Genomic DNA, 17383 nt, shown 5'->3' on the forward strand with positions numbered 1-17383 from the left:
ATGTAAAACTAATGTTTTCCCATGTAAACTATCACATAATTTACAATAAAACATTAAAAAAAAAAAAAAAAGATATAGAGACCTGGGATGCTAAAAACCCTGCAATGTGCCCACAGAATTGCCACCCCTCCATGGATGGCCAATAGTGCCGAGTGAGCAACATTAATAGGTGAAACTAGCAGGCCCTCCCACACAAGATGATGAGGCATAAATGTGTATGTGGCATCTCACAATCCACATATGATAGTCATTCTTCAGCAATGAAAGAGGATCCTATCACCCAGGAACAAAACATAGAAAGAAAAGATGGAACCAATCAATGGATTTTTAAATACATGATAATCACCAATTATTTTATTTGATCCTTTAGGAAAATGTTGAAGAAGGTCGAGCAAGTATCTACCAATCTGTCATCACCAACACCAGCAAAGAAATGTCCTGTTTTAGTGACTTTCCAATGCCTGAAAATTTCCCAAATTTCCTTCACAACTCGAAGCTTCTGGAATACTTCAGAATTGTTGCCAAAAAATTTGATCTCCTGAAATACATTCGGTTCCAGGTATAGTATCTTAGAGGAATGGGTTTGTCTACATTACAACTCATGTTTAAATAGATAGCTCTGATAATGAAAGAAATTGTGGGAAAAAAACAAGTATCTCCATCCAATTCTTTTCTGAAAGATATTAGCAAGATCCCACCTCCCCATCCCACCCCATTGCCTTCAAGTTGATCCTGACTCACAGTGACCCACAGCACAGAGTAGAAGTGCTCCATAGGGTTTACTATAAATCTTTACTAGAGCCACAGCCTCATCTTAACTACTCAGAGCAACTGGTGGATTTGAACCACCAACCTTGCAGTTAGCCCAACACTCAATCCATGGTACCGCCAGAACTCCTTAAGAGCATGATTAAAAACTGCCAAAAGTACTATTATTGTACCTGATATTACAGATTATATACTTTAACATAAGAGGAAAACCATCTGTTAAGACTAAAAGGTTTCAATGATGACACTGCTGATGGTGGTGCTGGTGATCATGAGCCGTGGATGGTAAAACTGTATTTAAACTAAATCTATTACCATTCAATACTCCTAGCCGTTTTTTTCCTTTGAAAGGAAAAATTGCTGTTTCATTTTCTTACTTTCGCTACAAAACTGGGATTTCTTACTAAATGTGCTGAATAAACTCGCAGCTTTCCATTCATCTCAGAAGGCTGTGACAAGTATTTTTGCTAATTATCTGTTTTTTCCTGTATGCAATCTTGAAACAGAGATGGTCAGATCATTTTTAAATACACGTAAAATTGTATTTTCCTGTGTTTTCTGGAAAAACAGTATTCAATTCAAAAACAAGTTTTATCACTAATCATGCTGAATTTTATCAATAACATACAGTCGGAGAACTAGTAACTGTGCTAGGAAAATAATATTTAAATTACAATTCTTATTAAATAACTACGTAAAGTTTATTTTTTAACACATCTTACTTTCTCAGTAGTTCAAGTTTTGTACATACTATGCTTGCACTAATTAATTTTCAATAGTCTATTTTGGTAGAAATACATAGTTGTAAGAAGCTGTTTCACGGGAGAAAATGAGACTTTCTGCTCCCGTAAAGATTTACAGCCTCGGAAACCCTATGCAGGGTCGCTGTGAGTTGGAACTGACTCCACGGCAGGTAACAACAACAACAACAACAACAACAAAGGAGCTCTGGTAGCATAATGGTTACGAGTTGGCCTGTTAATCTCACTGTCAGCAGTTCGAAACTATCAGCGGTTCTGCAGGAGAAAGATGAGGCTTGCTGCTTCTGTAAACATTTACAGCCTCGAAAACCCGGTGGTGGTGGTGGTGGTGGTGTGCGGGGGAGTCAGTACCGACTCATAGCGACTCATAGAGATCCCGTGTAGGGTTTCTGAGGCTGTATATCTTTACGAGAGCAGAATGCCTCATCTTTTTCCTGCGGAACAGCTGGTAGTTTCGAACTGCTGATCTTAAGGTAAGCAGCCCAACTAGTAACCGCTATGCTAGCGGAGCTCCTTTATACAGGGTGACTATTAGTCTGAACCGACTCGATGGCACACTACCACGACCACCAAGTACCATTAAAATATCCAGTTCTACTTAATGTTGTTTCCCCCAATTCCTGGTAGATTATCCATCCTAATCTGGTTTCATTTATATAACTGCCAGATTCTTTATATCAGCATATTTCATAGGTTTCTGCTCCATTGGTTATCAATTTATTTAACAGATATATTGTCCTCTTATGATACGTAATTTATATATTTTTATAGATCCCTTAAATATTATATTGTAGTTGCAAGGGACTAATGTAATTCTTCTGTTCATTTTGTTAGTACTGTAATTATTTTATGGAGGTTGTAAAAGGGTCAAGGAAATTCATTTCTGTTTATTGGTCTCTGAGTTGGTCTAAGCTGTAAGATATGAAGGCTTAATGCAAGAAGCGTAGAAAGTTCTGTTGCTTGTGATTGTCAGTTAATCTAGAATAGTGCTTCTCAGACACAAATGTGCACATGAAGTAACTGAACATCTTGTTAAAATGTGGCTTCTAATTTACTAGTTATAGGATGGGGCCTGGGTGATATTGAAGAAGTTTGCATTGTAAGCAGTAAGGATTTACTTGCTGTTAATATACTACTTAGTTGATCTACTACTCTGAACTGCAAATCGGAAATACTCTGTTGAAAATCATCCCATTTCTAGCCCTCTCACAAGCATAAAAAAAAAAAGTTTAATTAGGACAGCTTCAAGATTGCCAACCCAGCATTTAAAATAATATATGAATATTCAAAAAGCATACATAAGGAGCATAAATACTCAAACGAAAAGTGCCTGTCATCCCTCTAGGAATGAGAAAAGCAATGTTGCAATGTGACATTGTTCCTTAAGCAAAGGAGACATACGTTTATGCATTCATTTTAAAAAATCAATAGCTCTTTTATAAAAAGTAAACTACATTAACAAATCTAAGAACCAGTAGATTATTTCATTCAAATAAGACTGTGAAGTATACTGCCAACATGATGTACTATTTTAATACTTAAACTAGGCCAACAATTACCCTTCGTGTGATGGCAAAATACCCTACAGAGTGCATCACATGAAGTATCTTCTCTCAAACACAGTCCACATACATAAACAGTGACTGACCATGTGGTCATGTGAATGGTTGATACTTATTTTGTATCCTCTGCCAAATCTTGCTTTCTTTTCCTTTCTCTCAGTCAAGTCCTTATTCAATTCTTCACACCCTTAACACATTGGTCCCCACTGTTGAGTCAGGCATCTCACAAAAAGCAGAATAGCCTTAGTGCTCATTTTTATAAAATAGACCAGCTCTCTGCCAAAAAAAAAAAAAATGAAAAAGGCATACTTAGGATTCTTTGCTTTAAGTGGCTTCCAATGGAGTCAATGAACCTGGAATGGAGGTAGACATCAGACTCCACCCATCCCCACTTAGAGAATATTCTACATGTGCCATATTATGCCCAGAGTAATTCTGAATGATGCATTCTCTGTTTGTTCAAGACAACTGTCCTCAGCGTGAAAAAACGCCCAGATTTCTCAGCCTCTGGTCAATGGGAGATTGTCACTATGAGCAACGGCAAGGAGCAAAGTGAGACCTTTGACGCAGTTATGGTTTGCAGTGGCCACCACATCCTACCTCACATCCCACTGCAGTCCTTTCCAGGTGAGGTCTATAGGATTCCCAGATTTTAGAGTATGTGTCCAGGTACTTTATATGCAGTTTGGGTTGAGAGACAGGATTAGTAACTGTGATTTGGCATAATATTAAGAGCTCGAAAGGTGAAAAAGTCCCACCACTATCTTTGTTTCTATTGACCATTTTGGGTATTCATTATACACTATATCTGGCTTGCTTCAAAATTGCTAAATCTTTCCCAGAAGTTTAGAGCATTCCCTTGCATATTGTTGGAGAAGCCTTTTGAATCATGTGTCTACACTGGCCTTTTTCTATCCTGCCAAACATCTGTGACTTGTTGCATCCTTAGAGACTTTCCCCTAGTGGTCAGTGGGAAGAGTTCCTAGAAACAAGGGCTACTTGAGAACAGCAATGGGCAGGCAGTCATGGAAACCCTGCAGCCATCTGTCCTGATGTCTGTAGGTCCTTGGCTATAGAGCACACTTCCTTCCAAATCAACCTAAATTCACTGCTATCCAGTCAATTCTGACTCATAGCATAGCAACTCTATGAGACAGAGTAGAACTGCTCCTTCAGGCTTTTGGGAAGTGTAAATCTTTAGAGGAACAGCCAGCCTCATCCTTTCCCCACAATCCTTCCCAAGGCTGTGGGGCAAAGCAATCAATCCAGTGGTGCTCAGTCCTGGCCTTGAGTGAAATCATCTGCAGAGCACCTAAAAGTTACAATGGTTGCAACCCCACCATCAAAGATTCATTTCTAATGCAGTAGGACTAGGCACTCAACTGTTAACCTAAAAGTCAGCAGTTCGAATCCACCAGCTGCTCTGCAGAAGAAAAGACCTGGCAATCTGCTCTCATAAAGAGTTATACTCTGGGAAATCCTATGGGACAGTTGTACTCTGTCCTTTAGGGTTATTATGAGTCAGAATTGACTCACAGAACTTCACAAGTTACCAGTGACCTGATGCTGCAGACCCAGGAACCATACTTTGATCTAAGGATTCTATCAAAGAAAAACAATAAAGTCAAGTATTTCTGGAACTGTTGTTGTTGTTGTTGTTAAGTGCTGTCAAGTAGGTTCTGACTCAGAGTGACCCTAAATAGAGTTTACAAGGTGCGGCTGGTAAGTTTGAACCACTGACCTTGTGATTCGAATTGACCTTTTGGTCCAGTGTTTTATCCCACACCAGGACTTAGGGTACAGAGAGATTCATCAACCACCAGATACTACTGGTAACGCATTAGTCATGCTTGGCTGCTAACCTTGAACCAGCCGTTCAAATCCAAGCTACAATCCCATGGGAGAAAAGAACTGGCAATCTAGTCCCATAAAGATTATTGCGTCGAAAAGTCTATGGGGCAGTTCGACTCTGTCCTAAAAGGCCTCTATGACTCAGAATTGACTCTATGGCACACAACAACAATTACCTCTTGCAACCCGGGGGCCATGCCTCAACCTTGATGGCTCAGGTTTTTAGTTTAATAGAGTTATTATTTGCTTTTGCAAAATAAGAATGATAAATATTATCCTAATTATAATAAAGTATTTAAATAAATAATTAAAAGAAGGTATGCTGTATGATATTAAAGTATCATTATGAAGTTTAAAAGTTGGCAAACATGAATAGCCAAACACAGCATCTGACTGATTTTAATTCAAAGATCATTTCATTGTCTTTGTACAAATACAAGCTACTCTTTGAAATCAACTCCTTGGGTCCAGTACCATATACATAACCTAGCATTTCTTAGGTGTTTTATACTTTGAGGTTGCTGGTTGGTCTTGCCATTTTGATTCCTCTGAGAGGGAAAAAGGAAGAACAAATAACTGATCCTAGAAAGGAAAAGCCGACACAATGTAGTTTTACTCTAAAATTAACTTGACATCGTTGTTTACTCAGATTCCTGGTGTGGTGCTATAGGATTAGCAGTGGACTGCAAACCACAAGGTCAGCAATTCAAACTCACCCGCTGCTCTCTGGAAACCTTATACAGGGTTGCTATGAGTTAGGGCCAACTCGAGGGCCAACTTAACAACAAAAATGACAAGTTGTTTACTCAGAATTTCACGGACTTTTTCTTCTCCTTGAAGGTATTGACAGGTTCAAAGGCCAGTATTTCCATAGCCGCCAATACAAGCACCCAGAGGGATTTGAGGGCAAACGCATCCTGGTGATTGGAATTGGAAACTCGGCCTCAGATATTGCAGTGGAGCTGAGTAAGAAGGCTGCTCAGGTGCGATGCTCTTTGCTTACCTAATTCCATGGAAGACAAAGAGGAGGTACATATTGGAAAATCCCAGTCACAGAACTGAGACTCCACTATTTAATTGATTAGTAAGTTGCTCGCTGTGGTATCATAGAGAACCTGGAAGCCAAAAGGCCAAAGTTAACCCTCTAGCTCTGCCACTAACCAACCATATAATCTAAAGAAAGTCATTTCATTCTTCTGAGCTGTAGTTACCTCATTTTTAAAATACGGAGCTTGGACCTGGTGATTTTCAGCACAAAAGGCCTTGTTTCTCCCCAGGGGGCTTAACGAGTTCATATTTGAGGGCTGCCTTTTAGGAATTTAGTACATATTTAAACTATATTTGAAATGCAGGTAATTCACATATAGTCAAGGGTCATAAAAAGAAAGAAAAGAAAGATTACATAAATAATTAGGCTCCTAACTTAGATGCTAGCTCTTTGGATACTCTCTGAGGTCTCCCAACCCATGTCATCTTTTCATCTACTTAGGGATGACACCAGCTGAGATACTAAGAAGGCAGATAGTATAAAATGTGGATGATGATGACAGAGATGGCTGCGAATGACAGAAAATAAATCTCTTCTGGAAGGACAGACAGAGGCAAAGATTTTTTTAAAAAAAAGCTAAGGTTCCTCTCACCAAAACATTCCCTGTCACCATGGCCCTGAAGGCAGGATCCCTCTTTGTCACTACCTCCTCACTTGATATCTTCTGTCCACTCATGATTGACCATGGTCATGATCTACAACCAGCAAATGTTCCTGTCCTGATTCTTACACATCAAATCTTACTGGCCAAGATGCCCAGTAGCAAGTGTGATAAATTAGGTTAATAAAGGGGTTACATTGAGATTTGTCAGAGTCATCTAACAGCCAGCCCAGATATAGAGCTGGTCACTAATGACAGAAAGAGATTTACTAGATTCAAGGAGTTCTCACTTTTTGTGTGTGAAAAGAAACCATTTTTCATTTTTCACAGCTTTGAGACTTCAGTGTGAAGAGCAAGTAGGGAAGCATTGATTGTAAAATCTTAGAACAGAATCCAGAAGTTGGAGGGGCCAAATCTCTTGAATCTAACTCTTTGAGTATATCATACTATAGTGGAGCTAAACAAGTTAACTTCCTGGCTGCAGGGAAAGTCACAGCAAAAAGAAAATAAATAAAATAGAGCATCCGATTTGAAATGTGGATTGGCCTTACCTAGAAGAAGAGAAATCTGCATGTAAAGGGACACTAATGGAAAATTTAAGTCTAGTATTTAATACCTAACCAGAGGTATTAAATTGGCAAGTCACAGAAGGACAACATTGAGAGAAAATGGGATATTTTCCAAACTCAGACCACAAAAACAATGTTTCTAATGATTTGAGGCCACAACAGATGGGTGGCACCATCCCTTGCTAAAATTTATAAAATAATTGTATTTAGCAATGCTTATGACTTGGCAGGTAAATTTTTAAGTACTTTACATATATCAAGTCATTTAATCTACAAAGTATGAGAGTGAGTCAAAAATTATCCCCACTCCAGCTATATTAAAATACCCATCCACATCCATGTCTAGGCTGATGACAACATAGAGTGTACACATGAAATGATTCTGTCGAATAGACGAGTGACAGTAGATTGTGTGGCAGATCATTTGCAAATCAGCCATGGCTATGCCTATAAAATAATCTATAACAGACCTGGGTTTCAAAAAGTTTGTGTGAGATGGGTACCAAAACAACTCACGGAAGAGTATAAACAAGTGTTTGGACATCTGTAAACAAAATTTGAGCCTATGCTCAAAGGAAGGTAATAATTTCCTTAAAAAATACATCCTGGTGATGAGAAATGGGTTCATCATATGAGCCTGAAAATAAATGACAGAGTATAGAATGGAAACATCCTCAATTGCTGGCCAACAAGTTCAAAAGTTATCCCTCAGCTGGAAAATTGAAGCTTACAGTTTTCTCAAGGGCCAGTATTTGAACACTATTAGGAAAAAGTTCTGGTAGCGTAGTGGTTACGAATCGGGCTGCGAACCTTAAGTTCAGCGGTTCGAAACTACCAGTCGCTCCGCGGGAGAAAGATGAGGCTTTCTACTCCCGTAAAGATTTACACCCTCGGAAACCCTGTACAGGGTCGCTATGGGTCGGACCCGACTCGATGGCACTTAACAACAACAACAACAAGGAAAAAGTTCAACAATCAATGCTGCTCGTTACAATGAGATGCTCACTGAAGAACTGAAGCCTAAACTTCAGATTAAAAGCAGAGGACTGCTATCCAAGGACTTGTGATCTTGCATGACAATGCATGACTGCACCTCTCTACCCACCTGCTGACACACTGCAAAAACTTTGTTTTGAGATGCTAAAGCATGTTCCCTATAGTTCTGATCTTGCTCCAATGGACTTTAACCTGTTTGGTCCCCTGAAAGCAGCCCTTCAGGGATGAAGAATTGACTCTGATGAAGGAGCGAAGACAGCAGTGCATCTGTGGTTCACAGCTCAGCCTACCAAGTAAGAGAACATGAAAGTTTGTTGACAGATGGACAAAGTGTATTGAAAAGCAAGGAGATTATGTTGGAAAATGTTGTATTTGTAGCTTTTGAAAATTGGTTAAAATAAATTCTACAGCTATAGTGCGGATAATTTTTGATTCACCCTCATAGTCCCATGAGGTAAGTGTTCTTATTATCTTCATTTTACCAAGAAACAAAAGGTGAAGTAACTCTCCCAAAGTAGTACAGCTACTGGGACTGGGATTCAAACTCAGGCAGTCTGTCTCCAAACTCCATGACTGGCTTGCTTGCAAGTACATCTCATTAAGCTGTCTAGCAAGAACAGTCAAAATCAACTAACTCAGAAAATGATATGTAAATATTTGAGAAGCAATTCAAATATACATTTAAACACTAAACCTGGTAAAATACATATTTGAAAAAAAAGTTTGAATGTAGATAATCAAAACCAGAGAAATCAGAGAGGGGAAAAAAGATTAAGACTCCATGTGGAAGGATATTGAGAAGTGCATTTAAAAAGAAAGGGAATCACAGTCTTTCAGTTTTTAAATTTTAAAATACATAAAGTTCTTTTAATTATGAAAGGGGCTGATTTTCCTCGCAATTCTCCCTCCACAGTATTCAAATCCACACATTCATGTCTCTATAGTTATTAGACTATCATTCATTTCCAACCATTACAAACAGTGATTGTAATTGTTCGCCTTCTATATCAGAGAAATTAGAGGGAATAAGAATTGATGGTTGGAAGCAATTAGTCCAATGGACTAATGGAACATGTGAATGAACATCAGTCTCTACAATTCTGAGACCAGAATAGCTAGGTGGAACCTGGCTACCACTACCAACTTCTCTAAAAGGGATCACGTGAGAAGGTCCTAGATAGAGTGGGAGAAAATGTAGAATAAAACTCAAAATTATATTAAAAAAAAAAAAAAAAGACTAGCCTTACAGGTCAGAAAGAAACTAGAGGAACCTAAAAGTATGGCTCTTGTCTACCCTTCAGGTCTGAAAAAGAACTCACCCTTGTGGTCCAATTGTCAGCTAAGCAGGAGATAGGTATATATGGAGACTAGTAAGGTATGCTCACCATGGAATGGTCAGTCATTCAAAACTGAAAGGGCAACATGTACCAAAGTAAAAAAGGACAAAGTTGAGAAGGGATAGGAAGGTGGTTAGAATAGAAACAGAAATCACAAGGAGAAAGTGAGATGACTGCTGTTGCATGGAGGGGATGGCAATTACTGAGATGAAACAGTAGTTTATTGAATGTAAAAGTGATGATCTTGTCTGTAAACCTCCATTCAATTTACAATAAAAGAGAGAGAACCAGAAACTGGAGGAAGGTGGACCAGTGAGAGAAGGGAAGAAGGATCTTTGTGAAGATTTTTCTTGTCTTAATGAAGTTGTCAAGATGTTGCCATAGGCTGTACTCTCCCTGTTATAAAACCATGATCTTTATCATAAAAGCTAAATGCCCCATTTTCTTGATAAAACTGCCACAGAGCAGTGAAAACAAGAAAGTACTTCACTTTTTCGAAATCAGATTTTACTGGAATAACTGCAGTACATCACTTATACAGTAGTAGATCACTCCCAAAAGAGACAAATGCTCTAATTCCAACTGTACTCTATTTGTTTACCAGGTATTTATCAGCACCAGACACGGGTCCTGGGTCATGAGTCGCATCTCTGATGGTGGCTACCCTTGGGACATGGTGTTCCACACCCGGTTTAGCTCCATGCTCCGAAATGTCCTGCCACGAATGGTTGTGAAATGGATGATGGAACAGCAGATGAATCAGTGGTTCAACCATGAAAATTATGGTCTTGAGCCTCAAAACAAGTAGAGTTATTTAAACTTTTTATGGTATTTTCATTGATAAACAAGGTTGTCTGAAGGTGATTCTCTTTGTAAAACTTTAAACTGTTAACATGACAATATGTATCACAACATAGAATTAATATTATATGATCCTAGTTTGAATACAAAATTTGTTCTTTGCTTTACAAAAACAAAAATATATATATTAAAGAAGAACTAGACCATGTTATTAACTGTTCCATAAGGCAAAAATAGGGTGACTGAAAACAATTTCACCACTACCCAGAACTGTCCAACACTAGAGAAGTACCTTCAAGATATTGTGAACTACTCTTCAGAGTAGGAATAGGGATTCTTGCTTAGAATGAAAGGTTGTTTTAGAATACCTCTGAGCTCCCTTCCTACTTTGTGATTTCATTGTGGTGAGTTACATTGAAAATACAGGAAACACATCCCCCAAATTCTCCACCTGAGCATTCATACTTTGGCAACTCTGTGCACTGTAGTTTTCCCATGGACACCTTTGCAGCATTTGAGAACCTACTCATTGCTTCTTTGCCAAAAGACAAATAAATCTTGATCTCAAAGTTATACAATATTGATCTTATAAACACAAGCAAATATGTTGTTGTTTGTTAAGTGCTGTCAAGTCGGTTCTGATCCATAGCAATCCTATACAGGGTGGTAAGCTTGAACTGCCAACCTTGTGGTCCAAGCCAATTTTGCAGTCCAGTGCATTAACCCACAACACCACAAGCAAATATAAATGGTGCTAGATGGCTATTTTTCTGTAGTTGATACGAGACGCCTTCCCTTTAAGAAACAGAATAACAATTCGATGAAAGGGCATCTTTCAACAATGCCATGTGTGATGGTTAACATTTTTGTCAATTTGGCTAGGCTGTTATTCTCAGTAGATTGACAGATATTATGTAATTACCCTTTATTTTGTGATCTGACGTGAGCAGCCAATAGATTAAAAGGAGTGTTTCATTGGAGGTGTGGTATGCATCTAGTTTAAATGAAGGTTCTGTCAATCTTGCATCCAACATGTCATCCTCTGACTTCCAGTTGTTGGGACGTGAAGCAGAAGCTGATTTGGGGGTTCATCAGTCCCTGCAACCACGTGAGTCAGGAAAAGCTTCCAGCCTCATGCCTGACTCACAGATTTGGAATTTGCTACCTTCCAGAACTACATGGTATGGCACTGTAGGATAAGTATTGGACAGCAAGGTTGGTTTGAATTGCAAGGTCAGTGGTTCAAACTCACCAGCCACTACTCAAAAACCCTATACATGCTTGCTATGAGTTGGAACTGACTCAATGGCACTTAAAACAATAGTAACTACATGATGTAGCATATACCAAGAACCAAAGGTTTTGAAAAGAAGTCCAAGCTGCACTGAAGGTATTGGAGAAAAACAAGGCTTCAGGAATTGACAGAATACAAATGGAAATTTTTCAACAAACTGATGATGCACTGGAGGCACTCACTTATCTATGCCAAGAAATTTGGAAGACAGTTACCTGACCAAGTGACGGGAAGAGATCCATATTTGTGCCCATTATAAAGAGAGGAATGTGGAAATTATCAAACAGCATTATTAATCTCACATGCAAGTAAAATTTTGCTGAAGATAAGTTAAAAAACAACTACAAAAGTACATCGACTGACAAAATTTTAAACCAGATTCAGAAGTGGATGTGAAATTAGGCATATTACTGCTGATGTCAAATGGGTCTTGGCTGAAAGCAGAGAACACCAGAACGATGTTTGCTTGTGCCTCATTGAATATACAAAAGTTTTCAACTGTGTGGATCATGACAAGCTATGGATTACATATGAAGAATGGGTATTCCAGAACACTTAATTGTTCTCGTTGTTAAGTGCCGTCAAGTCAGTTCCAACCCATAGCGACCCAGAACAGGGTTTCCGAAGCTGTAAATCTTTACGAGAGTAGATAGACTCATCTTTCTCCCGCGGGACCACTGGTAGTTTCGCACTGCTGACCTTGTGGTTCACAGCCCGATTCGTAACCACTATGCTACCTGAATATAAACCAAGAGGCAGTCATTAGAACAGAACAAGGGGATATTGAATGGTTTAAAATCAGGAAATGTATGAACCAGGGTTTTATTCTTTTACCATCCTTATTCAGTTTGTATTCTAAGCAAATAATTGAGAAGTTAAGTTATATGAAGAAGAATGGAGCATCAGAATTGGAGAAAGACTTAATACCAATCTGCAATAGGCAGATGATATAATCTTGCTTGCTGGAAGCAAATGACTAAATATACTGATGAAGATCAAAGACTACAGTCTTCAATAGGGATTGCACCTCAATTTAAAGAAAACAAAAGTCCTCACAACTGACCAATAAATAACATCATGTTAATTAAAGTCTTGGTGTGGCACTATAGGATAAAATACTGAACTGCAAGATCAGTTTGAACTGCAAGGTCAGCAGTTCAAACCCATCAGATGTTCCTCAGAAGCCCTATACAAAGTCACTGTGAGTTGGAACTGACTCAAAATCACTTAACAACAACAAAGGGAGAAAAGATTGAAGTTGTCAAAGACTTCATTTTGCTTGAATCCACAAACAACATTCATGGAAGCAGCAATCAAGAAATCAAACAATGTATTGCACAAGACAAATCTGCTGCACAAGATCTCTTTAAAGTGCTAAAGAAAAAAGATGTCATTTTGAAGACTAAGATGTGGCTGACCCAAAGCATGGTATTTTCAATAGCTTCATATGCATGTGAAAGTTGGATAATGAATAAGGAAGACTGTAGAAGAATTGATGCATTTGAGTTACAGTGTTGGAGAAGAATATTAAAAGTCCTACAGACTTCCAGAAGAGCAAATAAATCTGTGTTGGAAAAGTGCAACCAGAATGCTCCTTAGAGGCCAGACTGGCGAAACTTCATCTCTCATAGTTTGAACATGTTGTCAGGAAGGATCAGTTCCTGGAGAAGGACATCAAGCTTGGTAAAGTAAAGGGTCAGTGAAAAGGAAGAAGATTCCGAATGAAATGGATTGGCACGGTGGCAGAAGCAATGGGCTCAAGTGTAATAATTATGAGAATTGCACAAGACCAGGCAGTGTTTCCTTCTGTTGTGCACAGGATCACAATGAGTCGGAGCTGACTCTATGACACATTAACAACAACAACATACAACTACATGAGCCATTTCCTTGAAATAAATCTCCCTCTCTTATTCTACTGATTTTGTTCCTATAGAGAAACATAGGTACCTCTGTGTTTTGAAGGGAATGGCTTGCAACATAAGAATCAAGTTAGATAATAAGGCTTAAGGTAGCCTAATTAGTCACGTTTTATGGATGCTTAAGAAACCCCTTGATTTTCAGAGCCACCCCATATAATGTAGAAAGGTTTCAAGAGTTCTTAGCAAATGATGCTGACTGTTTTCTCCTCTGTGTCTCAGATACCTTATGAAAGAACCAGTACTAAATGATGATCTCCCGAGTCGTCTGCTCTATGGAGCCATCAAGGTGAAATCAAGAGTGAAGGAGCTCACAGAAACTTCCGCCATCTTTGAAGATGGAACCATGGAGGAGAATATTGATGTCATTGTCTTTGCAACAGGATATACTTTCTCTTTTCCCTTCCTGGAAGATTCGCTTGTCAAAATAGAGAATAATATGGTCTCTCTTTATAAATACATGTTTCCCCCTCACCTGCAGAAGTCAACCCTGGCATGCATTGGCCTCATCCAGCCCCTTGGTTCCATTTTCCCAACTGTTGAACTTCAAGCTCGCTGGGTGACAAGAGTTTTCAAAGGTGAGTGAATAGCAAGTGAGTGATTGAGGACTTCACATTTGGTGAAGTTGGCTCACTAATGAGTTTAGGAAACAAGGTGGACCACAAGAAGGTTGCATCCTTGGCTGCTCTCACAAGATTAACACCCTAAAAAACTAGTGAAGAATTCAAATAACAACAAATTACTGTAGAGATACATACAGTAATAGCAAATACCTACAATCATCCCTTTAAAGCACTAGAGAGTTCAGAGAATTTCAATTGGCATAAAGTTAAGTATATTATCCTTTCTTTGAATCATGAGAGATCAGATTAAGAAGGAAAATATTTGTGTCAACAAGTTTTAAGTATGTTGTTGTTGCTGTTAATTGCCTTTATCAGTGTGGTGCTTATAAATTCTTCAGCATATATCCAAATCAAGAGACCTAGGTCTAGTTCATACTTAAGTTGAAATTAACTCTTAAGACCTAAGCAGACCCCAATAAAGTTATAGAAATTTCTAAAGATTTCTATCTTCCCAGAGGCTAATGTCTTCCCACTCTCATCTCTCAGAGTTCAGTTCACTTCAACAAAAATTCATTGAATACCTAGCCTTGTGCCAGGACCCAGTAGGATAGAAAGAAATTTAAACAGATCATTTCAACACAATGTGGCAAATGCTTCCATAGAGGAATGTATGGAGTGCTATACAAACAAAAGAACAGGCCCAAAAGCAACAATAGAGTGTGATAAGGAGAGGTGGTCAGGAAAAAGTGCCTAGATGACTTGAGTTACCCAGGTGAACAAAAGGGTAAAAACACAAAAGCATGAAACAGGACAATATTGGAGGATTGCAAGCTATTTGAAATTCCTAGAGCTCAATGCATGATGGGGTGGAGAGGCATGAGAGAGAAACCTTGGATACAAAGAAAGAGCCAGAACATAGGAGCCTTGTAAGCCATGCTAAGGAACTTGGGCTATAAAATATATATCAGTTCTTCCCAAATCTGGCTGCACACAAAAATCACCTAGTAGGCCTGTTAAGGGTTATGATTAAGTCATGGTGTCCTAAAATCTATATTTCAGAAAGTTCTCAGGATATGTGAAAGTACTGTCAAAGGAGCTAATGAAAATTATAAGCAGGCAAAAGACATTATCAGACGGATATTTAAATAAATTATTTCAACAGTTGTTGTTTTTTATTAGTTGTCACTGACTAAGTTGATTCTGACTCATGGAATTCCACGTGTTGCAGAATAGAACTGCTTCACAGAGTTTTCAAAGTTCTGACGTTTTGGAAGCAGATCACCAGGATTTACTTCCAAGGCACTTCTGGGTATGTTTGAACTGCCAGTCTGTCAGCTAGTAGTCAAATGCTAAACTATTGGAGCCACTCAAGGAATGTAGAAGATAAATTTGAAAAGGAAAAAAGAATGAAGGCTAGAGATCCGTGAAAACGATATTTCTACACTAAAATATACTGTAGCCTGAACTAGGGCAGAGAGACAAAACAGAGAAGAGGACATAGAGGTGAAAAACAGTTAACGATAAAATTATCTGGGTATATTGCTTGGTTAAGTGTGGGAAAACTAAAGACAGCGAGAGGAGGATAACGCCAGCAAAGTGTAGAACAAAGCTCAAAGTAATAATAAAGGACCAGGTTTGCTGATCTGATGGAGACTGGCGGACACCCTAAGACTATGGTCCTAGAGCCATGGAAACTCAACTTCCAGCCCAAACAATAGACAGATCTGTAAGGTGAACAATGACACCAGGTATGCACTCCTTAAAACAATCAACCATACAAGATCAAAAGGGCAGCATTTCCCCAGGGATAAAGTTCAGAGGCAGGAAGAGATAGGAAAGAAGGACAAAGGAAAACAGGTAAACACAGGGAGGAAGTGGAAAGTTACATGGTGGGATTGCAATCAATGTCACAAAATAAAATGTGTAGGCATTAGTGACTGGAAAAGCAATTTGCTCTGTAAACTTTCACTCAAAGCACAATAAAAAATAATGTCTGAACATGTCTCTTGGTCATGAGTACAGACAGGGATACAACTATACCAAGAAAAAAAGAAATCTTCAAGTTTTGCTTGGTGTTTTATGTTTTGATTGTAACATGTTTAAAAATAGTAAATGTTACATAAGTTATTTCTTTTAGATTATTTATTTTGCACATGGTTATTATCAATAGGGAGCATGGTGGCAGCTCATATGATTAACACTGGACTGTGTGAGCCACAAGGTCTGCAGTTCGGGCCTGCCAGCTGCTCTGTGGAAGAAAGATGAGGCTTTCTCTTCTTAAGGAAAAAAAAAAAAAAGTTTAAAAAAGGATGACTCCCCAAATCCTGGCTTTGGATACTGGGTAGACAGCTGTCAGTAGGGTTGGTGTGACCTCCACCAGGGGTCTCCTCCCCAGACCATACAGAAGCCTTAGTAATGTTTGTTATCAATTTTAATCATAGAATAATATGTCATAAATATAGTTGCAAATTGCTTAAATGTAATATTTCTCAGATTATATAAATACTAACAAAACTGTAAAATTTTTTGCATTATGATATTATTACTTACAACATTATTAATAACAGAACAGAAGCCCTTTTTTAAATTTTTCTTCTTTTCCTTCAATTACTACTCCATTCTCAAAGAAATTATTGATATAAGGTCACAAATACTACTTACCACCGTGTAGTTGTTGTTGTTGTTGTTGTGTGCCATTGTGTCAATTTCAACTTATAGTGACCCTTTATAGTAGTTACAAGGCTCTAGATCTTTACACAGGAACTCTGGTAACGCCTTTGATGGCACATTCATATATGAATCGGGCTGCTAATCTCAGAGTCAGCAGTTCGAAACTACCAGTGTTCTGCAGGAGAAAGATGAGGCTTTCTGTTCCCATAAAGATTTACAGCCTCAGAAACCTTGAACAGGGGCGCTATGAGTCAGAACCGACTCCACTGCACATAGCAACAACAGCAACAAGATCTTTACAGGATCAGAAAACCTCATCTTTCTCCTGAGGAGCAGTCGGTACATTTAAACTGCTGATCTCATGATTAAACAGCCCAAAGCAGCACAACACATAACCTACTATGCCAGCAGGCCTCCACTAACCACAATATTGTAGGTAAAACAATACAATCAGTGACTATAAAATCAGGGATTGACCAATCAGAGACTATAAAATTACTAACAGAAATGAAAATGACAGTATGTTTTATGGGGTGTATAGACAAAACCAGATAATAGACTACATCTGTGGAAAGAGAAGATGGAAAAGCTCCATATCATCAGTGAAGACAAGGCCAGGGGCAGACTGTGGAACAGACCATCA

General features: G+C 38.6%; 1 protein-coding gene across 1 annotated transcript in view; it reads left to right on the plus strand.

Annotated features, from left to right (window-relative positions):
- The window catches only part of FMO2 (flavin containing monooxygenase 2 (non-functional)), a 59702-nt gene that overhangs the window by 32857 nt on the left and 9462 nt on the right, over nucleotides 1-17383 (plus strand). The window contains exons 2-6 of the mRNA XM_006872642.1: nucleotides 371-559; nucleotides 3556-3718; nucleotides 5783-5925; nucleotides 10098-10297; nucleotides 13730-14085. Coding sequence (XP_006872704.1) covers nucleotides 371-559; nucleotides 3556-3718; nucleotides 5783-5925; nucleotides 10098-10297; nucleotides 13730-14085 — 1051 coding nt within the window. The remainder of the gene's footprint in view (nucleotides 1-370; nucleotides 560-3555; nucleotides 3719-5782; nucleotides 5926-10097; nucleotides 10298-13729; nucleotides 14086-17383) is intronic.

This window comes from Chrysochloris asiatica, unplaced genomic scaffold, assembly GCF_000296735.1.
Source record: "Chrysochloris asiatica unplaced genomic scaffold, ChrAsi1.0 scaffold00207, whole genome shotgun sequence".
Classification (NCBI taxonomy): domain Eukaryota; kingdom Metazoa; phylum Chordata; class Mammalia; order Afrosoricida; family Chrysochloridae; genus Chrysochloris; species Chrysochloris asiatica.